Here is a 24,138-nt window from a genome sequence, read left to right as displayed (position 1 = left end):
AAGTTGTTTTTTATTTAACAGTTATTTTTTTCTAATACTTACTGGAAATTTTCCAGTTTATTTCAATCCCCCAGCTCTATCCCAGCCAAAACCATGCTTAATATGCCCATATTATTACAAGATAAAGATCCCAGATCCCCTGTGGCGAAAGAGTCCCCTGTCCCTGAATTTTGACCTACTTTAAAAATGACTGAACACACCTTTTGGATGAACAGTTACGCAACACATATTCTTCTTCCTTTCACCGCCATTTTAATAGAAAAAGAATATAAACTTCTATATTACAAAATATATTTCACATTTTTTTCAATAGAAACTTAAGAAACACTAACTTTATAAAATAAATGGATGTTTAAAAGTAAATTCCGGATGGTACTGCATCAACGTGGGGAAAAAGTGTATTGGGGTACAAATACCCATTTGACTATGGGTACAAAGTATCAGTGAATACAGAGAAGAAATTCCAAGTGAATAGTGTTCTGACCGCTATGATCTTTTGGTCACCTCACTTATGATTCAGAGGCTGATCTGCGGATCAGTTTCCCAAAATAAGCAGTGATTGTCTTCAATCTATTATTAAGAAAGTTTTGTTCTATTTCCACTTGCCCTCCAGGCCCAGCCAAGGACGCCACCTAAAAAGGGAACAGAAGAAAGTCACACATACATAAGCATGGTTTCAAAAGAAATCTTTCCTTCAGATGCTTTATCAAATAATACAGCTCTGGCTTTTTATTTAAGTCTTTCAAATAAGGAGGCATCCCAAACGTTCACTGTTACTTTCCAGGTGGGTATTAATGCAGTACTTGGTGGCAGAAATACTTGTTTCAGACACTTTTGACATTACGGGTATGACCACAGTGCTATGTCACTGTGTAAGACCTAATCTCTCCAATGCCAGAAGTGACAGAACTTAGAGGAACAGAAAATCAACATATCGTTCCCAAATACCAGGTTTGCTTATTAAGATGGAATACATCAGAGAGCAAGACAGACCCCGCCCGACTTTCATGGGAGCTCCAGCCTCCACCACCTCCACCTTTTACTTCTCTAGGCGGGTTCTGGTGCTGTTCTCCCAGCTTGTAGCACCTCCTCCGCCTGTTGCTCTTTTGTGTGTGTGTGTAGTTCTAAGTCTCCCACTCCCCCGTTTTTACTGTGGTTAAATACATCATTCTTTTTGAGGTCTACCGTAGACGGCGACTAACACGGTTATTTGGAAGCTGAAAGCACCGTCCCTCTCCACCCCCACAGACTTAACCTCAAAAGGATGCTTCAAATTAGCAATGCTTTGCCCGAAGTTCTTAGACAGAAAAGTTTTGTTCTGGTCCAACATTTCTTCATCCAACCTCTCAGGTCTGTTACTAGCAAATATACTCCCTCCTTGCCCATGATTACATCACCAGAGACCAGTATGCCAGGGCAGCAGTGAGGACGAAGTGGAAGGGAACGCATGGAAGCCCAGGGACTCAGAGAACTGAAGACACGGGGTGTTGGAGAGAGGGCTCCCCAGGTACCAGGGACCGGCACCAATGACAGAGACACCACCTCTGTAATTATGTCACTGTAACAGCCAAAACTGTAGCTGCGTATTTTGCAAAGAGAGGTGTTGTTGGTCTAGTTTGGTTTGGAGGTGAGAGATCTAATCTCGGTGGTATTACACATGCTCCACCAGCATCGAGTGGAAGGTAAGATTTATTGTACATCACCAATGAGTATGTATTTTAAAGCATTTCAACTTCCTCTTAGAAAAACATCACAGATACAGAAATAGGGAAGAAGCAAAGCTCATTCTATACTACACACTAAAAGAAAAAAAAAAAAGAGGCTGTCCCACTAAGGCAGTAACAATGTCAATTTCAACCCGGCCCACAAAGAGATGCAAAAGCGACAGCTGTGTTTTCACCAATAGGAACAGATGACAGCAGAAGTGAAACACAGTATCTGTTACAAGGATGAGAAGTTCACATACATCCCACTGTTTACTAATGAGGCATATAATTATTCAAGTAGAACTAGAGCAGCAATTCTTAGGAAGAAGTGTTTTATTTTCTATTTTGATATCTTTATGTCAGTCTGATTTTTCACAAGGAAGGGCAAAATGAAGAATCTGTCTTTAACCAATAAAAGGCGTTTTGACTAGTATATTTAAAATATAATTGTTTCACAGTAATTTTTCTATGAGTTAAGATATAACTTAAGTGCAGTATTTCTCCCATTCCTTTAAATAGTGATTTATTTAAAGAAAGTGAGACTGGCAAGCAGAAGTTTTCTCTGGGGGTGGCGTTAGGGAAGGAGAGAGGAAGAGGAAGGAAAGGAGGAGAGAAGAGGTCGGGTGAAGAGAAGCACAGCAGAGCTGAAGCAGCAGCGAAAATCTGCCAGGACAGGGAGGGCAGAGAAAAGCAATCAGAGGCAAAGTTACATACCAGTTCTACCAATAATTTGCTCATCAGTATAGAAAGCCGTTAAGACAGGGTTTGGCTTCCTACACCTAAAAAGCAGGAATGCTACCCATCTCTGTAAAAAGAGCCATAAATAGAATTACAGTAAAACGAATCTCTGAGAAGGTAGGGTTGCCTGGACTTGGGTGCTTTGGATAGAAAAAGGAATGAAGACGTCTTACGTGGGAGTTTTTGAGGTCTATTATAAAATAGTTATTTATAAATTATTATATAAAATAAAATATCTTATTCAACAACTACTGAATAAATAGCTTAAGGGTTTTGGTTCTAGGCAGTGGAGTGTAGCAAAACAAAACGAAACAAAACAAAAACAACAAAAAAACCCAAAGAATGTTGCCTTCCTGGATCGTACATTCTAGCCGGGAGACTCAGATGATGGACAATTAAAACAAGTATTGAAAATGCCTATCTAGTGTTTAGAAAGAAACTTAAAAGAAAACAACAAATTTAATATGTTACTTCAAGTGTTCTAATTAAAAATAATTTCTAACCTTAGCCTTTTTGCGTTTTTCTAATATTTTCACAAGTACATATATTTTCAAGGTTAGAATTCTAGAGTTGAAAGACTAAAAATTATGTAGTTCAAGCCATTAAATATTTTGTTTCAAGCAAACTTAATGCCATCAATTTCCAGCTCTCTTTATTTTTCACTAGAAGGTTTAACTGACAAAATGTCATCTGGTTTCTTCCCCTTTCTTAAAGTTTAATAAATTGAGAGAGAGAGAGAGAGAGAGAGAGAGAGAGAGAGAGAGAGAGAGGAAAGGGGAAAGGAGAAGGAGAGGGAGAGGAAGAGGAAGGAGGGAGGGAAGCCAGCAACTCTGGACGACTCGCTACATTTTTGCTATTGTACTTAAATATACTAGATGTACCAAAAGAAATCACAGTTTGCTTGGGCTGGAACTAGAACTAAGGAATGAACTCTCATCAACTAGATTTCATGTCAGGCAATAAGGCTGTTCTTTGGGGATGGGGAAAAGAGAAATGGGTAAAGGTCACAATACAGGTGATAACTAGTGAAATAAAGGGTACCGTGTAGAAGATTTAAGAGTTCAATAAAGATTCAAAATTGCACTTTTTAAAAAAAGCAAACTGATTTAAAGTAAAAATATATGGTAACTGAATTAAAGAAAATAATTTCTAAACTGGATCCTCATGGAAAAATACATAATAAATACTTTATTATAAGAAAGATACAGACCAATTAGAACACTGAAAAAAATGTCCTATTACTACACTGGAGAAGTGATTATTTCTGCAACATGTAAAATCTTGCTTAGAAGCAGATTACACCAAGTGAATAGGAAGAGTACTTTTTATGGGGCCTATAGATCTCTGTCAATTACAGTGACATAAGCAAAAAGCATCTGAAATATTGGCTCTGACTAGAAACCTAATGACTGCTGTATAGTACAGGGAACTCCACTCAGTACTCACTCTATAATGACCTGTATGGGAAAAGAATCTAAAAAAGAGTGGATATATGTATATGATTCACTTTGCTGTACACCTGAAACCAACACAACATTGTACATCAACTCTACTCCAATAAAAATTAATTAAAAAAAAAGAAACCTAATGTCCAACAGACAAGTGTCTCACCCACAATTTCCTTTTGTCCTTAAGTTTCTTTTGTTACATCCAACTAATAACTTCACAAAAATAGAGGTTGGGCAAAAATATTTCTGATGAACAGTTCTCTGGGAAATAAAAGTATTTTTTTATCAATGGAAAACCAGGCAATACTCAAACTTATGCATATTTATTGAAATTAGTTCCATATCTCTGCACATGGTAAATAGAAGTGAGATTTCTATGCTTAAGTGAATAAATCTTATTTTTTGCTGTTTTTCATATAACTCGAATGCTACCTCAGGTTCTCACAGACATTATTTCCTCTCTGTTTCTCTCTTCCTTCAAATATTTATTTGTTGATTAAGACAAATAAGATTTTGAAAAGCCATCACTGTCAACAGGAGCACACTGGTGGCATGTCAAAAAAATTCTCCTGGGCATCAAAAGCTCACCTACATGCCTCTCTCAGGAGAAGGATATAATAACCAGAGTTCACTAAGCTTCGTCCCTCACCCGTTACCAGAACAGGTACTGGAAACAGGAAGACTGTTCTTAAATTCAACAAGTTCTCTAAAGCACAACAGACTAGAGAACAAGGAAGCCCCTGGTTAACAGCACAGGACTTGTATACAGCTCTGTGTGTGGCATCCTTTATTGAAAAACTTATCCGGAGGAGGGAAGGAAATATAAGCTTAGGTTCAGAAGCATTTGAACCTTCTCAATTAGCCTTAGGAGGCCAGCTTCACAGGCCGCCCCCAAGAAACAGAATGTACATGCCATGCAAGAATGAATAATACTGCTCTGACTGTCCAGCGGCAAACTTTCCAAGGGAAAGGCTGGCTGATAAACGTTACAAGCTGAACAGTTGTATCCTGAATTGCAACATAGGATTCAGCAGTGAATTTCCCTAAGAACAGAGCTGGTCTAGAAACCTGGGTGCCGGTGGCTGGAAGAGAGAAGAGGGTCCCCGTGGCAGATAAAGGTCAGCAGCAAGCTGTCATTCTGAGGTGAAGTGTTGGCCCCCTGTCGTCCGTCTCACCAGTCAGGAGAGAAACAACCGATTCCGCAAAAATTCTAATGCCCTTCGCTTCTCTTGTCACCTCAACTTCTGTCCACGGCTCCCGCTCTCATGGTGGCCAACTCTGTGACTGGTAACGAGGACCTTGTCAGCAGGAGACACGAAGGCACTAACTGCGCCACGAGAAAGGCCAGCAAATGCCTCACGTGCCTCGTTCACGCGTCAGTGCGGGCAGGCCGATGACCTGGCTTGCTCGCTGCAGGGCTGTCACGAGGATCCAGTGGAACGCGCAGGGCACGCTGCAAACTCTAAGTACGCGTGCCACTATGACAAGGCTCCTATGTTGTATCTAAATGCAGGGGACAGTCCTTTGCAGGATGAATGTAATTCTGTAGGATGAGTGCCCTGAGTTTTAAAGGCTGGGCATTTTCAGGGAAAGCAGTTTCAGAGTTACTACTCCCACATGTACCAGAAGCGCAGTCTAGCTCTCAGCCCTCTTTCTGTTGTCTCCTGCTTCTGGGGTCCACACCTGGAGTTTAAGGGACCTCCAACTGTTGGGGTGATTTTATCACATTTACCATATGGATATAGTTTTGGCTACATGAACGTGCTGCCATCAGACCAGATTTCTACTATGGAAATTTCATTTAGAGCAGTTTGACCCAATTTCTTATCAAGCTTAATATTTAGAAACTAGTCAGGCCCCAATTTTCCTTTTATTGAATAAGCAGATTGCTATAATAGCTTAGAACTAATATTTGCAAAGAAATTAGTGGTAAACTTTTATTGTATTCAGCCAAAAATCAAACACTAAAAATGCTAATGAACTGAATTTTGTTATACTTAAAGTGTTTCCCCAAATAACAAAATTACCTAATAGTTTCCATAACTATAAATAGTTTTAACTATTCAAATGCATAGAATTGTATTCTTTTATATGGTAAGTTTTAGAAATGTTCCCTATAAATAAGTCCTCCCTCCCTATCTCACAAAATAAACCATTAGAAGTGCGATGACTGTGACACTTCCTAGACACTGTGTGTTGGCTCTGATGGGAGCCTCAAGAATTCCGCTGACTAGAAATGTCTCTGGATGAAATCTAATGTCAATTTCTACACTTAAAGATACAACTTAAATAATCGCAGTATAAGTTTTACCTACAGTGTTGGGTTAATTTGTAAATATTTTCCTGCTCTATCAGGCAATAAAATAGGTGTGGTCTGGCCTGCTATCATGAAGCGTATCCGGGAAGTCATGGAAGGGTGGAGCATGCCTACTAGACAGGTGCCAGGAAGGCCCCGGTTAATTTTCTCAACACAGCCCTTAGGGATGATGCTGAGTGTTGCCCTGCCCTCTGTATTGGTATGAACAAGTTACAAGGAAAAGTAACTTAAATTAACTTGACTTGAAAAGTACAAAGGCTCTCACTTTTCTGAGTCATCACATTTTAAGAGTTATGAAATCAAACAAAGATAAGGATGAAAAAAACAAACAAAAAACAAAAAAAACAAGGATAAGGAGGCACTATATCAAACTGACCAGGAGCCGCTCCTCTCTCTGTTCCCAGGTCTGTCTGGGAGACAGGACACCTCCCGTTAGACGTTCCACCCGCAGGGCTTTCATACAAACACGGTGTCTGACAATCGTTGCCGTGTGGCTTCTTTGGGGAGACTAAGCATTCTACTCTGCTCAAACCTCTATCCACATTGTATACATTTACCACTTAAAAGAGAAGATTCTCATGTTTGGAAAGCATGGTAAACCCAAAGCTAGTACCGGCTGCAAATCTATGGCTGTCAAAGGAAAGAAATGAAGGAAAACACAGCAAGATACAGGCGTCAAGCAGAAAATATACAATAATCCCGCACTCCATCGACAGTGATTTCAATGAGTGAGATATACCTTGCCTCCAAAGAGCCCGAGTTTGACAGTGAGAGTCTGCATAACAAGGGACACATGTCCTGGAATGAACCCCAAACAGAGGAAGGGAATAAGAGACTGAGGAAAAAGGCGACCTGGAAAAATATTTTACTAGATCCTGAAAACAACGAGCCTTGTTACTTATATGGAAAGATTATAAGATAACTTATATTTGTATTGAGTCCACAGTCAGCTTAACTACCCTAAACATAAATGTTATCCAGAGTACAGATCTCCCTGGATGGGAACTTAACTGTTCTCTATAGGCATTTCTATGAGAAGAATGTAGGCTGAGTCTCAAACAGCAGAGATTGGTAAACTTTTAGAACCCAACAACCCATTTGTCAGTTCAGGTGGCTGTGATCTTCTAAACGCTCCTCTGCTCCTCTGCTCTTTCTAAATCTTGGAGCACCGTCTCTTCTCTCACTTAAAAAACCCTACATATGGATAGGTTGTCTTCATTTTATTATAAAAAGAAAAGTGATCTCCCACTGTAATTTGATCTAAATTCAATACCAATATAATGTGCTTGAAACCTTAAGTTTTCTTTTTGACTTGTATTATTCTCTAGTGTCGTTACTCCCTCTAGAGGCAGAAAATGTGAATGCACTACAAGCCAGAGTTCTGGCGGGGGTGCGAAGTAAACCAAAACGAAGGAAAAAAAGTCAACTTTCTCCTTGGGCAAGTGTTAATTTAACTAGAAAAAAATGTGCTCGCTTGAACTTTCGCAAAAAATAGTGAATTTCCTATTGTCATTCAAGTCCCCAAATATGCCCATCTAATGTTTAATATAAGCATCATCTAGCCTTTCATGAGACTACTTATGATGCATGACATCTTTTTTCTTTTTACATTTTTTTTTCTTTTCTTGATGCATAATATTTACATATGAGAAAAAGAGAATGATGGAATAGGCTCAGCCTTATCTGGGAATCTAGAATGCAGATCTGAGTCACATGAGTAGCAGATATTAGGTTTAACATTCAATTTGATATAAAAATGCAAAAAGCAAGGGGATAGTGCTTTTTCTTTTGTCTTGTAACAGCACAAAGTATTTGAGAGACCTAATGTTTAGATGCAATGGCTCATGGGTAAGATCTAAGAGCAGCCCCTGCTAACCCAGAGCAGGGGCTCAGACTCGTTAATTCTATTTCCTTTTCTTTTAACCCAGAGAATCTCAGCTCTGGCAGCACATGACAATCACGTGGGGGGTTTTAAAAAATTATGCTTGGGTCTCATCCCAGAAAATAAGTTAGAGACAACCTTTCTCAGTAGACCTGAGTCTCAGTAGCTTAAAAAAGCTACTCAGCTGTGACTGTAAAACTCTTAGAAGAAAACACAGGGGAAAATCTTCAAGACATTGCATTTGGCAATAATTTCTTGGATATGACATCAAAAGCACAGGCAACACACAAAAAAATCAGATAAGCTGAACTTCATCAAAATTAAAAACTTTCGTGCAGCAGAGAGCACTATTAAGGGAGTAAACAGGGAGCTCCCTGGCGGTCCAGTGGTTAGGATTCCGCACTTTCACTGCCGAGGGTCGGGGTTCGATCCCTGGTCGGGGAACTAAGATCCCACAAGCTGCTCGGCGTGGCCAAAAAAAAACTAAAGAGGCAACCCATGGGATGAGAGAAAACACTGGCGAAGCATATAGCCGATAATGGATTAATACTCAGAAGATACGCACATGAAAAGATGGTCAACGTCACTTGTCCTTAGGAAAATGCAAGTCAAAAGCACAATGAGATACCACTTCACGCCCATTCGGATGGCTATTACCGAAGAACAACAACAAACAGAAAGTAACAAATGTTACTGAGATTGTGGAGAAATCAGAACTCTTGGGAACTGCTGGTGGGAATGTAAAATCGTTCAGCTGCTGTGGAGAACAGTAAGGTGATTCCTCAAAAACCTAAAACTAGAATTACCATGTGATCCAGCAATTCCACTTCTGAATCTATAACCAAGTGAACTGAGTGCAGGGACTTGACTAGATATCTGTACACCCATGTTCACAGCAGCCTTATCCACAGTCAAAAGGTGGACCATGGACCCTAAACGTCCGTGGACGGATGAATGGCTAAACGAAATGCAGTGTACGCTGACAACAGAATGCTACTTAGCCTTAAAAATAAAGGAAATTCTGACACGTGTTATAACATGGATGAACCTTAAGGACATTACACTGAGTGAAGTAAGCCAGACACAAAAGGACAGATATCGTACAATTCCACACACATGAGCTATGTAAGTATGAGGTATGCATGAGTAGTCAAATTTATAGACTCAGAGTAGAATGGTGGGTGTCAGGGGCAGGTAGTGGAGGGATGGGCAGTTAGAGTATAATGGGTGCAGAGTTGCAGTTTCAGCAGATGAAAAGGTCCCGAGACAGACGGTGGTGATGGCTGTACAACAACATGAATGTATTTAACACCATGGACTGTGGGCTTAAAAATGACTTACGGGAGGGCTTCCCTGGTGGCGCAGTGGTTGGGAGTCCGCCTGCCGATGCAGGGGACGCGGGTTCGTGCCCCGGTCCGGGAGGATCCCACATGCCGCGGAGCGGCTGGGCCCGTGAGCCATGGCCGCTGAGTCTGCGCGTCCGGAGCCTGTGCTCCGCAATGGGAGAGGCCACAACAGTGAGAGGCCCGCGTACCGCAAAAAAACAAAAATGACTTACGGTAAATTTTGTCATGTATATTTTACCACAATTAAAAAAACAAAAAAGCCACTCAGGTGATTTAATTTGCAGCCAGATCTGAGAGAGACCCAGTGTTCCAAAGACTAAGCAGATGAACCAAAGACGGGAAAGTGTAACACATTAAAATGAGAGTACATCCAATACAAGTAAGTATTACTGCTTTCTGAGAGGAGGAAGAGAAAAAAAATCTATAATCTGGGATGTGTGTTTATAAATTAAATCCTGTCATTTTACAAAAAAAAAACACATTTTTTTTGGGGGGGGGCCGTGCCGCACAGCTTGCGGGATCTTAGCTCCCCGACCAGGGATCGAACCCGCGCCCCCTGCACTGGAAGCGCAGAGCCCTAACCAGCGGACCGCCAGGGAAGCCCCCATTTTACAAATATCAAAGCTGTCTATTGTCTCCTCTAGAGAAAGCATGACATCTTTACCTATTGGTCCTCTTCAGAATCTTAGTAATGTTTACATTCTTTCCACGATAACTTTATGACAGGATCTTCTAAGTAACAGACACACGACTTTTTGAGGGTTTATGGGCTAGACGCACTGTGAAAAATGCTTTATCCCTTATTTCATTTGTTCTTCGAAACCACCACCAACAAGTGGCAGGGCTGAGACGAAACTCGGGTCTGACTCTCAGCGCCTCTTTTTCCAGCCCATCACCGGAACATTAGCCACATACTCCCACTTCCGCGTCACTGATGTTCTGGCCACACCTTCTCCTCCACTCCTCCAGCCAAGTCTGCTTTAGCTTAAAGTCTGGTTTATCTGCTGTATGTATCATCCCGGGCCTTTCCTGAAGTCATCCGGCAGAAAGCCAGGGTTTTAATCTCTGCCTTGCTTAGGAGAAGGCTGCGCTATCACTAGCTTGTAATCTGGAGAAGGTGCTGAACTAGCGTGCCTGCTGGCTCTTGTAAGACAGGTCTGGAGACACAACAGAGGGAAACCACCAAACAAAAGAAACCTATGGAGAGACCTGGAGTGGCTGGAGAGAGAGAGGGAGGGAGGGAGGGGGAGAGAGAGGGAGGGAGGGAGAGAGAGAGAGAGAACTTGTGTAGGACGGAGGGCAGTGCCTCTGGCCGGGGGCAGGAGGCAGTGGCTGTGGGAATTGAAAACAGGAGGAAGGAACACAAGGAACGTGACATTCTGCTCTCGCTCTTCCCCGCCCATCGCCCTGGCCTCGGCCCAACAGCGTCTGTGCCGAGCCTGCAGAGCTATAGCTGGAAAGCGAGGGAGGCTGAAGAGAAGCTCTGACGTGAGAAGCTGAGAGAAGCAGGTGGGGACCCGGCCCTGGCAGCTGCCCTCTCCCACCCTGCTCTCCAGACATCCTCGGGCTGATGCCGGACGCTCTGTGGTGAAGGAGTACAGCCTTCAATCGCTGCTTTTGCCCAGCCTCCTCCCCAACTGCAGTCCTGAGCTGGCGGGTTAGCAACCCCAGAGCTCACCCACCGCCACCCCTGCAGGTGGCCACTGGGGTCCACACAGCCTTAGATGGCGGTTCGCAACCCAGGATGCACATCAGAATGACCCAGGAAGCTCAAGAAACTGGTTAGATCGATTTCGGGGATGGGGCTCGGAGAGTCAGTTTTTTACAAATGCCCAATGATTCTAAAGGGCAGCGAGGTCTGACACTCACTGGATTCTGGCCTGGCCTTTCTCTTTCTGCATTACTCGAGAATAGCCAATAGGCACTAAAACAAGACATCTGAGGACCACGAGAGCTTCATGGAAGAAAAGCAAACAGGCCTAGAAATTATATCAAACGCAGAAAGGATAAAAAAGATTCATGATTTAAACTTCTTACAATAATAAAAATATTCGAGTGCAAAAGAAGAAAACAGAACACAGTGCAGAAACATTAGGTGTAAAGAATATAAAAAACACAACAGATGGGACAGAGAGAATTTATATATGTGAGGAATGAAGACCAGACTGAGGTAATCTCCCAGAAGGAAAAAGGAGACAAAACACTAGAAAATACAGTTATGGGAGACTAAGATCCACGCAACAGATGTCCCGAAAAAGGAAAAAAGATGGTGAGAACATAGTTGAACAGATAACGGCGATAATGTCTCCAGAATAAAGCATGAACAAAGCTCAGTGGCAGAGCTGGCTCTCAAGTACCAAACGGGAGAGAAAGGAGAAACCGGCGCCCAGCAACACCGGAGTAAAACTGAAATATCAAAGACAAAAGGTTTTCAGTAGAATGCTTCGCACAAAGCAGACATGTAATAAGCGCTATAAAAAACAACAACAAAAGCATGAAATAAAGACATCATCAAATCTTTGTGAGGCAGTTATTATTCTAGGGAAAAAACCCAACATGTTTAAAATAAACGTTTATGATAAGAACGCAACAAGGACATCTGAATGTTAGTCAAGTGTCCTATGGTTAAAACTGTTCCCGGACACGTGGAGGTTTTATTTGTCTGTGGATTTCTATCTAGGCTGCCATTCTGAGGAATACCTAAAACCTGTTCTCAAGGTAGGCTGCAGTAGAGAGATCTCGGCTAGGCTAGGCGTGCACATGTGAAACACAACACATTCATCCTTTCAGGACACGGAATGAAAAGCCCAGAGTGCTCTGTTTATGTTTATGCAGGCCAGGAGCCGTGGAGACGAACAGGATGAAACAGGCATGGATTTAACTGCCAAGCACTTCCAGTTTTCTAATAATAGTCAAAAAGCCAGGGACTTCTCATAAACATGTTCTCAAGTAAAGAAAGACCCTGTATCTTTTTCGGTCCAATCTCTGTAATAGTCACACAAGAGGCTCATAGAAGTTCTTCAGTAATGGCTTACCTGGTCGACATTAGCATTTCTTGGAAGAAAATAAATGATATTATTCGTGATCTTCTGGGAAAGTCTGAAAATTTCAAAGGTGGACAGTAGTTAAGGAAAAGTAACAAAAACAGTAGTTAATTTCTGATCAGAGATATATTCTTCACTTACTACATCATAACCCAAATGTACTCCGATATGTAACAATACCCTCTAATGGGACCTAAAAGAGAATTAAGTAGCATACTGTCCCTGATGGGTCAGGGATTAGAGGTTAAATCTATTTATTCAATTATCCTAGTGGTAGGAAACCAAGAGCCGGAGACACACATTCTTTCTTTCGGCCATTTCCTGGGTTTTGTGACAACAGGAAGAATAGGAAAGCACAATACCCCCCTTTCTAGTAAAGAGTAAAGACAAGTAACTCTGTCCACTGTATTTTTCTAAATTTTACTTAGCAATTTAAAACACGATTCCTGTTAGAGTCGTACCTGACTCCTTTGGGGAGTAGAGATAGAGAAAGGGACAAATAAGAAATGGTGTTCTTTACGAAACAGGGGTTTGCTTCAGCATCCTGGAAGAGTAACAGGGAAACACAGAGGATTCAAGTCAGTGTGAGCTGAAGAAAAGTTAGGGGATAGTCACCCAGACTCTAGGGACAGGTCTTGAGGAAACCCCCATTTCCAGACAATAATTCCACGCAATTAATGCCTTTTAGTTCTTGTTTTGTAATGGTACAACTGGAGAGCAACCAATGGAAACATAACCTCGCAGTTACATAAATACAACGTAACTTTTGGAGATCACTCACCAGTTAATTTTTATGCAAAACAAACTGGAATCTATCAAGCGCTATTAGCTGATAGCTCTCCTCTTCACTAATGTCTTACACATGCACACACACACACACACACACACACACACACACACCCTCCCTCTCCACAACCACTGCTTGAGGAAACTCTAAGGGCTTCCGAAGGATATCCATCAGGGGACATCATGGTGCTGATGTCAAAGATCTCGGCGGTGGCGTAGTCTGGTCCTCCCCAAGGCGGGCTGAGAAACACGACGTCAGCCTTTAAATGAGAAGCCAGCTGCAGGAAGTCTCCACAGATGAACTCAATCTTGTCCGCTACCCCATAAATTTCTGCATTATGGCGAGCGAGATCGATCTTAACAGGATCAATATCAACGGCGATCACTAAAGTGGGAACAAGAAAGATGAGTTAAATGATGCTGATTATTGGTTATATAGACTAGTTCATCTTCTGAGCAGTCGGTTTATTTTCTGTGCAAGACCCTTTTTAAAAGACTTTTTAAAGGGAGGTTAGGCCATATATATGAGAGAAAGAATTAAACCCTTTAATCACAACTAGAAAGATTCACTTGTGTGGTACCAAGAAAATGTGACTGAAGGGTGTGGCCTTCAGAGCTGCCTCAGTCAGTCAGCCCACTGGGCCGAGGCAAGCAGTGACGGTGGCCACCCAGCACCCAATGAACCCGGTCTGTGGTCAACACCGTGCTCTGTGCTGTGGACAGCCGAGCGGCAAACCCTTGGGAAGGCAATGGCTGCATGGAAAGCCTATAAAAGATTTCAGATAAGACCAATTTCCTCAAAATGAGGCAACTTCCAAAGGAAGCCAAACTTGACAACTTCTACTCAAAGGCAAAATAAAACACATTTTGACAAACCGATATAGCCAACTTATGAAGAAGAGATGTAAAAACATCTGCTGGTGACGTGTAATGAGACATTTTAGGTAGAGGGAACAGATGTTATGTTTTCACCACACGGGCTTTCATTTAATTTGTTGCAATTTCGTAATTAGCAACACAAACCTAAGTTAATTCTGGCTCACTTGTGTCTTGCAGTAAATTACTCAAGTGCACCTGTACGTGCACCAGGATGTTAGTGGCAATATTTTATACCTGCAAGGGCTAAGTGGAATCCTGATACATACACCATGGTTGTCAAGGAAACAACTGCATTCCAGAAAATACTGGTTTCAAAATTTGTTAATGCTTTTGAGAAATAATGCACTAAATAAATCACTTGAACAATGAATATAAGCACCAGTCATGCTGCAAAATCATGCATCTGCAACTTTTTTCTGTTCTAAAAAAAAAAAATTCATATTTATAAAAGAGAAAAATGTCCTTTTTAAGCTGCTTAATCTGCTACATTTATAGTATAGAGACAGATGCAAAGATATACTGACAATAGCAAAAATTCAACAGAAAAAAATGACTTTCAACACCAAATGTATTCAGTTAGTTGTCAAGTTTTCATCTGTGCTCCCCTCGGAGGCCGTCTTCGTTGTCAGGCCTAAGAGAGTGCAAGCAACTCAATCTAGCACGTGAAGGAAGTGCTGACAGATGTTGGTAGATACTACGTAGAACTGTGCTGTCCGATAATGGTGGCCACTAGCCACATGCGGATATTACCTTTAAATCGATGCCAATTAAATACTATTAAGAATTTAGCTCCTCAGTCACGCAGCCAAATTTCAATTGCTCGATGGCCACATGTGGCTAGTGGCTACCATGCTGGGCAGTGCAGATACATTCCCATCATTACAGAAGTCCTAATGGGCAGACCTGATACAGAGCCACTGGAGTTCATATAAAGGGGGAAAAAAACTTTAACAGCAAAATGCAAACTCTGGGAATTCTCTAATCATTCAGTTGAGAACCTGCATAGACAGCAGCTATGTGGGTGGAAATCGGTCTGACACAAAGGGATCGTGCCGACTGCACACGCCATTTTCTCATGTGTATGCACATGCGCGCATGTGTACAGCTGACCCTTGAACAACACGGGTTGCAACTGCACAGGTCCACTTATAGGTGGGTTGCTCTTACTAGACGTGTAGGACAGGACCACGTGATCTGCGGGGGGTTGAATCTGTGGATGCAGAATGTCAGGTACAGAGAGCCGACCATGTTACGCTCGGATCTCTGACGTGGGGGCGTGCAGCGTCAGTGCCCCTAAGCCCTGCATTGTTCAAGGGTCAAGTGTGTGTGTGTGTGTGTGTGTGTGTGTGTGTAAAGAGTAATTGATTACATGCATATGTGTGTACACACACACACACACACACACACACACACACACCTGTACTTTGAACTCCCTGCCCCAGTGGAGTCAGCTCGCCCACACTAGGGCAGCACCCACCACGACTGTCAGAGCATCTGTGAGCTCCTACTGCTTCGGGTAGAAGGTCCCGGGACAGCACCCTGTGAACACACTGAGGACTCCTGAGCTTCCAGCTCACAGGCTGCACCCGGCAGGGGTGGAGTCTGGGTGTGCCTCCTTTTCTTCCCAGGGGCTGGAGATCTGTAGGTGTGAGTGATGGGGCTGTGATGGAGTCGGGCAGAAGCGGTCTTCTTCAGCTTGGGACTCACATTAGACACTTTCCTTTACCAAATGTGCACTAAGCTACAGAGGGCCTTGGCAACAGATCTGTATTCGTGGAAATACAAAACTACAATATGGACTGTTTCTGTAATATTCTGAAAAAATTTCCAGATCTATCTGCTGTTTTATCAGAGGGTAGATATTTTAATTCATGTTACAGTACAATGCCAAATGAAGACAGATTTTACAACTTTTGAGGACAAAATCATTTCCATGCAATAAACACTGATTTGAGCTCATAGGAATGGCTTATCTGGCAAAGGCAGAGAAGAACTTTAAGAGAAACTAGTAAATTCAGGAAAAACAAGAAAGTAACTACTATTCCAGTAAATGTGGAAACAGCTTTCATCCAGTCTCTCAGGAGACCACACAAAGACAGCAAAGGTCACGATGCTCCAGAGCACCGGAGTGACTGCATGAGGGCCACAGTCCATCAGCACTGGTCTTAAAATCAGTGTTGGGCTGCCTTTCATCATTTCCTAGCTCCTATATTATGCTTTCCAGAATCATATGTTTTCCTAGTTAACATAAAGGACTTTATATAAATCAATAAGACAACTGAAATCTACTGAAATGGGAGCTTTATATATAAAGACATTGATGGAAAAAAGCATCTTCAGAGTATGACTTAACAGTTGCTCTCTCTAAAATATCACATTATACTACATTTCAAAAAGAACTGAGAAAGAAAGGGGATATCAGATACAGAGAAAGCCAAGTAAAAGCCCTGGCTTCCCGACTCCGCTAAGTCAATTTGGGCAGACTGTCCAGTTTCATAAAGCCTTCTTTCCCCTGGGAACAGCACATGTTCTGCCTACTTGACACAGCTCTTAGCAGATATATACTGATACATCAGTAGTTTAACAGAGGTTTTCTTTCTTGTGATTCTGAAGTCAAACAACCATGAGGACAGTCCAATATTTAAAAGGTTCTTAGTGTCTTAGGATGTCGGAGCTGAAAGGTATCACAGAGGTTCTCTCAATTTAATGTCTCCTTTCAGTTAAGGCTAAAGGATGTCCAAGGTCAGCCAGATGGTGAGGGGCAGAGCTGGGAGTCCCTGCCTACTCTTGTCTTCTTCCAAAGAACAGTCTCCCATTTTCATATTTTTAGTTTTCTATAATATGCTATAATCTTGGCTCTGCCAAGCTGTGTCTGTGTGATCTTGGGCAAGTTGCTTCATCTTTTATTTCTTGGTTTATTTGTGAAACACAGATAGTAGTAAAAGAGACATATCACAAGATCGCTGACTAAATAAATACATATTAAGCACTTAAACCAGTATACAAAGTGTATGCTTAATATATGTTAACTATTATTGTTCAATATTTGCCATTAAATTATCAATGATTAAATCTCAGTAGAAATAGGCTGAAGCAAAATGAAGCCTTTACTGAATAAAGCGAAATTAATTAATGAGTAAACTGCTGATGACCACTTACCTCTCTTTCCTGTTAAGGCAAACTGAATGGTATTTCCTCCAACTCCACAAAATGCGTCGACTACGGTGTCACACTGGAAGGACTGGCTGACCCTGCCGGCGATGTGCTCAGCGATCTTCTCGGGTGTAACTGAAAACCAGCCCTCTGCAAAAGGAGGGGGTTTCTGTTATGACATTCGGTGGCAAGAAGCCAAGGCAAACACAAACACAGCAAACATGATTATACACTAAATGCTTAAGAGAAAATACTCAGTTTCTCTTTTCAAAAAATTATTATCTAGTTTGAAGGAAAAGGTCTAAGGACCTTGTTATAAAAGGGGCAGTATCATTCCCAGACCCAATTTCCACAGAAATAACCACCTCAATTCTTGCCTGATTCTTTTGCAATATCCCTCCAACAACTGAATGCAATTCTGATTTTTCTGTCTGAAGTATTAACAACTGACTACCTATCATGGAAAATGGAAAGTTAGCTATTTTAATTGACCAACTCCCCAAACTTCACCGAGGTTCCTAATTATTTAATTCCTGGAGGGGAAGCAGTGAACTGCATCTGTACGGGACACTTAGCAAAATATGCAAGTGTCTAAAGGGTCAGAAAAGCAAGGAAGTGACAGCAAGACTGCAGAGCTGTAGGCTCAGCAGAACCTTCATCATTTTCAGAAATGAGGTCCCATGTCCGCTCCACAGAAAAAAATGACACTGCCCTCCTTCTTTCCCAAGAGAAGGAATTTACGTTTTTCAGAAAGATATTTCTCTGAACAAAATGATGCACCGATTTTCCTGTTCCCTTTCTTCATCAAAACTTTAAATGGCTCCTCATTGCTGGAAGAATAAAAACATAAACTCCTTTTATAGAATTAAAAGCTTTTCTCCAGTCTTATTTCCCCAACAAACTCTTATGTACTCTCCCTGATACAAAACATTTTACAAGTAATTTTAAGAGGCTCAGAGAAGCCCTGAAACTCCACACAGATCAATACCTCCAGATTTGGACAGTTAATAAAGACCAATGTTTAGGTATAGCCCCAGCATGAAAGCAAGCCTCAGTTTGCGCAACTGAGTTTAAGTTAGCTCTTCAAGGTCATGGTAGGAAAACTTGAAAAAGAATTCAAATTTTCCAGTGTTAATTCATTTACTTACATCTTTCTGCACATCAGATGTTCTGTTTAATAATCTATCAATTGCTTTTGCTATCTATCCTAAGATGCAAAAAATACAGATTAAACCTGAGTCTGAAGTTTAAAAAACACATATGTACCCAAATTGAGAGACACTGTAGAAAATAACCGGCAGCTGCTCTCTGGAAAATGTCAAAGTCATGAAAGACAAAGCAGCTCAGGAACTACCCCAGATTAAGGGAAACTAAAGGAACATGAAAATAAATGTGATACCTGACCCTATACTGGAAGAAAAAGAATGCTATAAAGGACATGATTAGTATAATTGATGAAACTAGAGTACTGACTTGTTGATTATGATATTGTACCAATGTGAAATTTGTAACTTTATCATTGTGACATAAAAATACCACTGTTCTTAGAAAATGCACACCAAAGCACTAAGGGGCAGGGGCCACTGGATCAGAAAACATACCTACATACATGCATACAGGGGATGACAAAGCAAATGTGGCAAAATGTTAAAAACAGCTCAATCTGAATAAAGGGGACATGAAAATTTCTTCCTATTCTTGCAACTTTTCTGTAAGTTTGAAATTATTTCAAAATGAAGTTAAAAATTACATATACACCTTACCTCTGTCTAATTTAATCCCGTCGTCGAAGCGAGAGAAGAGCCTGTATCTCTGGGCCCAGTACTTTGCCAGCCCGGGCACAGCAGTGATCTCAGCAGGCAGACCAATCCCCTTTCTGTTCTTGCTTTTCTTCTTCTTCTTCTTCTTCTTTTTATTTTCAGCTACAATAAAAAAATAGAAATAATACAGATGCTCACTATAGAAAGAGGAAGTCACAGGTGAATTTATCTAAAGTGTGGCCACGGCAAATAGCTACAGTTTGGGACTGCGCTCCAGCACACGTATGCAGCCACACGCTGGAGGGTGGAGGGCGCCTGGAAACGCACTGGCTTCAGGTCATAGCCTCCATTTTGCCACTTCTTGGCTCCTTGAGCTTGGAAGAGTAACCCAGGCTCTCTAAGTTCCAATTTTTAATTTCTCAAAAAGAATGAATGAATGGGTAGCATTTTAGCTACTTACTTCACAGGATTGTTAGGAGATGTGGAGAGGTACTATTATAGGTATAAAAGTTATTACATAAGTGTTTCTTAGATAAAGTTGCTTTAGTGGGTGAATTATGGAAATTCAAGCATTTCCCTTCCCTTCTTTAACACAAAAGCTCCCAAGGGCTGATTAAGCCCTAACTCTCAGACACATCAATCCTCTGAACCTAGCCATGACTACGAGTCCTACAGCCTCTGAGAAATTGAAACAGGGGTCACTAGCTCCATTCAATGGAAAAGGATCTCATCCATTCACATTGACTTTTTCTTAGATAAATGATTTTTATTTGTTTGGTTATTTGGTTTCAGTTCTGAGCAGATTAGATGCAGCAACTTAGAAAGACAGGAGTGCTGTCATACCCAAGTATGATGACAAGAATTGATGCTGACAAATAATAAACATTAAAGTAAACATTGAAACGGTCCTCAAACAAAGGACTGTGTCCTAATACGGTCATCTGATCAGTGCAAACAGCAAAAGGTGCCGTCAATAGCCAAGTGCAGTGAGTTTCTCAAGAGAGGAGACACTAAGATTTTGAGTCAAAAACTCCTTATTGTGCAAGACCATCCTGTACAGAACTTAACATTAAGTAATCTAAAGTACGAAATGCCAGAATCCCCCAGATCGACCTAACCCATCTTCCAAATACCCGAGATGGTGGTATCACCCCAGGTGAGAACACCAGCCTCGTGACAAGTGGTGCTTAGGGAGCTAGGGTAGGGTGGAAAAATGGGATTTAGAAATCACACAACTTGGTACCAAGTTCTAGCTTTGCCACTTACTGGCTGGGTGATGTCGGGTGAATTTCTTATTTTCTCTAAGCTTTACTTATTTATAGAACAGGGATAATTTCACCTATCTCAATGGGCTACTTTACAGATTAAAGGAGAATAAGGATTCTCATTTCAGAACTCTCCAAGTGCCACGTGAACATCAGTTGTACAACGGCAATAAAAATATTAAACTACCTTAAGTATGCTGTTTAGAAAGGAAAAGAAATATATAATACAAAGATCACAGGTTTACACACACACGGAAAAAAAAATCAAGATTCAAATAAGGTATTTTGCTCAATACTAAATAAGAAAGCATCACAAGTATAATTGTTTCATTAGGGCAAGTCTGAAATAATTCATCAGTAAAAATGAATACTATGTCAAATGAAAATTCCTGCCTTATAAAAGCCATAATGTTCCACTGAGTATAACTATTATAAAATAAATTCAAATACTACAAAAGGGCATAAAGTGAAAATGCTACACTGTTCTTCATTCATCATAGCCAACTACTGTAAATACTTTTTTATGTCAATGTACCATCTAAAAAACAAACATCACTACCAACCACCATCACCACAAAAAAACAACAGGAACAAAACAATCATCCAAAAGAAAATCAGGGCAATACTAGATTTCAACAGGAATCAAAGGGACTGGCACCTTTAGCCCAGGGAACAGAGTGGTGGGGGCAGAGACCAGTCTTAATGGCACAGACGGAGGTGCTCAAACAGCTCCCCCTGCTCTTTGGTCTTTTATTTTATCATGCTCGTTCAGCCAAGGATGCTCTGGGTGCGAAACCACGGCCATCAGCACATTTACTCTAAATATGCCTTCCTTCAACTTACGAATAAACAGCAGTGAATCCTTAGCTATAGATGGTTCGTAAGTGATAACGAGGGAAAAACATATTTAAAACAAGGAATTGAAGTCCGTTAGCAAGCGGAAGCACATCTAGCCTCACCTTCGGCTTCTTCCTGAAGACGGTCTGGTGCAGCCTGGGCAGGGCAGTCCCCCTCATCTGGCACTGCTGCTGCTGTGCTGTCCCTGTCAGTTTTCTCTGTTCCCACTTCCCCAGCTGGAGACACGGCACGACGCTTTCCGGGTTCTGGCTCACTCGTCTCCGGTGGGTCATCCCCTTTTTCAACAGACCCTTCTTGTTCCTCTGAGCCACTGCTTGTGCACGTATCTTGCACATTGTTATGAGAAACTGCCTCCTGCGATGCTTCGTCGTCCATTGGTTCATTAACCCATTTTAGGAATTTTTCTACCTGAAATTTTAAGATGTTACAAGCATGAATTAATTCGCAATTACACAGACTATTTCCACCTGCTTTACCATTTGTGACTTGACAAGCTGTGTCACAGTATTAGCTCTGATAAGTACACTGTATCACACAAGCTAATGTGAGTAAGTAATTCCAACCTAATTACACTTTGCTGTCTGGATGTACCATGACCTTATTAAAGAGCTCTTTAAAAGGAAAAAAAAACATCAGCTTAAACACAAGACTATGACCTTCCTGTTAGCAATTAACACTAAGAGGATAAAGCTCTACTGTGCCAGTAACTTTCCATTAAGTCTTCTAACAATATAACCGTAATATATATTACCATTACAAATGTACTTACCTGTTGTTGAGCCATTGCTTTTAGCTTTTCAAATTATACAGAATTTTCTGTAATGGCCCCAGCTATACAATCTATGTTGCATGGTACTCAGCATCGAAGATGAACTCTACAAAGATTTAGTGCCAATCTGTAAAAGCAGTGCTACCTTGAAAAGAATGCGAGCTGCCTTCTAGTGAAGCAGTAGAGCCAGTAAAATGATTCCTAAGAACTAAGTTTCTTCTCTGAAATGTCAACAAGGTTCAAGGTCAGATGATACATACTTCCTTGCAATCTTCTGTGACAAGAATATGCTTCATAATAGATCTTCATGACCTTCCTAAGAGTCAGGAAGTGAGAACAAGAGTAACAGAAGATGGACATGGACCACGGCTCAGAATCTTCCTTTGAGGGGACTGTGCCTGTGTATCAATGGGACGCCTAAGAACACAACAGTCACTTTAACTTCCTTCCTCGGCAATTACGCGGCAGTTACGCTTCTGCTCTTCAGCTACAGATGAATGTATGGGAATTATCACATCCAACACATTATAAAAAGGCCCGTCGGACTGACTGAACTGATACTGGGAAATTTGTTCCAGATATAACCAGGGCCACTAAAATATTAAAATATGACCAGTAACCAACCAATCTGAAATATAATAAAAATAAGACCAGCTATAAATTTGTAGCATGTTTTGGAAAAACAGTGACGTTAAGGAAGGATAACGTACGCTAAGGGTAAAACAAAGTCATCATGGGACCTGAGACTTTGTTCCATTGCTCTAGAGCTGCTGGACAGGTGACAGATAGAAAATTCTGCTCACTGTTTTCCTATATGGATGGGACTGTTTTCCTATAATGAAGAAGGATCACTCATCAAACCGAACAGAAGTAATTCGAATTACTTTTGTTTTCCAGGTACACAGAAGGCAGGTACAACGAAGTCTAAGAGAGGGGATATAAATACTCCAGTTAACAATGTGAATCACTAAACTAGCCCTGAGGCTCATGCCGTTTGGATGAACTCAGTGCAAAGTCTGATCGATCAACTCTAGAAGACCTCAAGATTAAGCCTTTCAATAAACGCTGCATCAGAAATTGGACTTCCAGGATCCTCCTTAGCCTGAAACAGACGAGCTGTTACTACACACAAGGCGATTCTACCTATTCATTGTTCCATACACTACTCCTATGTAGCTTTCAAAACATCCCCCTCTCATATCAGCCCCAATTACCCTTTTTTCAAATTTAGTTCACACAGGATAAGCCTTTAGGAAGCAAATGGAAAAGAATTTTAGGTACCTTTATATCTGGGTAGAAACAGGGTTCCTGTTTGCAAACAGAAACTTTAAGGAGTCAAAGGTCACAAAAATGAGACTCTATTTGTAAATACAAAGCAAAGCTTATACATACCTTACTCAGAGTTTTGCTTTTCTTGAGAGGAGTTTTTCCTGGCTCCTCAGTGAAGAAGATGTGTTTGTGTTTCATATCGATTTGTCTTCTCATGTCCAAGTACTTTGCCTTGTACTTCACATTCTTGTGCAGATACCTGACCCTCCGGTGACTGAAATTTGAAATTCCACCATATCTGTGACCAAAGCAAAAGAAGTGGACTCAAACCTTAGGGTCTATGAATCTGCTTCCTTATATGAAAAGAGAAGAAAACTAACAGTTTTCACTATTTTCCTATTAGCAGCCACTATTTTAATTTCATTTTTTTAAATTATGGAAATTATGAAATAAAGTGAAAAATGCAGAGGACTTTTTAAGGTCTAGCTTGTATGTTAATTCCCAAGTAAATGTGAAACACCAAAGGTGGGAATATCAACATATCTTACAGATAACAGAAAGGAGAAATTACATTGTAAAATGTAATTTAAAAAAACAGCAGGAAACTATAACCCCAATGCATGTTGGGGAAATATAATTTTTTCTCACAGTGAGGTGATGCCAAAGCTCTTTTAACACGTATCTGGATATGTTCAAATTGTCTTAAAAGTGGCCACTAGATTCTTAAATCAATATGAACTAACCTAAGAAGCAAACCCCCCATTACTAAAATAATTAGAGAACCTGCTGATCTAACCATCTGAATTTTTCCAGTCCTAAAAGATATATGTCTGCTATGAAGCCTTCGCTGACTCTATTAAGCCTCACTAATTGCCTCTCTTACGGACTATTAGGGACCAACAGTGTAATATATAATTT

At 41.0% G+C, this 24,138-nt stretch overlaps 1 protein-coding gene across 1 annotated transcript in view; it reads right to left on the bottom strand.

The window, feature by feature from the left end:
- Positions 1 to 252: 252 nt before the first annotated feature.
- Positions 253 to 24,138, bottom strand: part of TGS1 (trimethylguanosine synthase 1) — a 35,591-nt gene continuing 11,705 nt past the window's right edge. The window contains exons 7-13 of the mRNA XM_082858475.1: positions 23,344 to 23,518; positions 21,284 to 21,590; positions 19,063 to 19,221; positions 17,306 to 17,449; positions 13,436 to 13,652; positions 12,473 to 12,551; positions 253 to 632 (exon numbers count right to left, since the gene is read on the bottom strand). Coding sequence (XP_082714601.1) covers positions 510 to 632; positions 12,473 to 12,551; positions 13,436 to 13,652; positions 17,306 to 17,449; positions 19,063 to 19,221; positions 21,284 to 21,590; positions 23,344 to 23,518 — 1,204 coding nt within the window. The 3' untranslated portion in view covers positions 253 to 509. The remainder of the gene's footprint in view (positions 633 to 12,472; positions 12,552 to 13,435; positions 13,653 to 17,305; positions 17,450 to 19,062; positions 19,222 to 21,283; positions 21,591 to 23,343; positions 23,519 to 24,138) is intronic.

Source organism: Leucopleurus acutus, assembly GCF_964270905.1.
Source record: "Leucopleurus acutus genome assembly, chromosome: 17".
NCBI classification, from domain to species: Eukaryota; Metazoa; Chordata; class Mammalia; order Artiodactyla; family Delphinidae; genus Leucopleurus; species Leucopleurus acutus.
The sequence above is the reverse complement of the archived record's forward strand: the minus strand, read 5'-3'. Positions and strand labels throughout refer to the sequence as shown.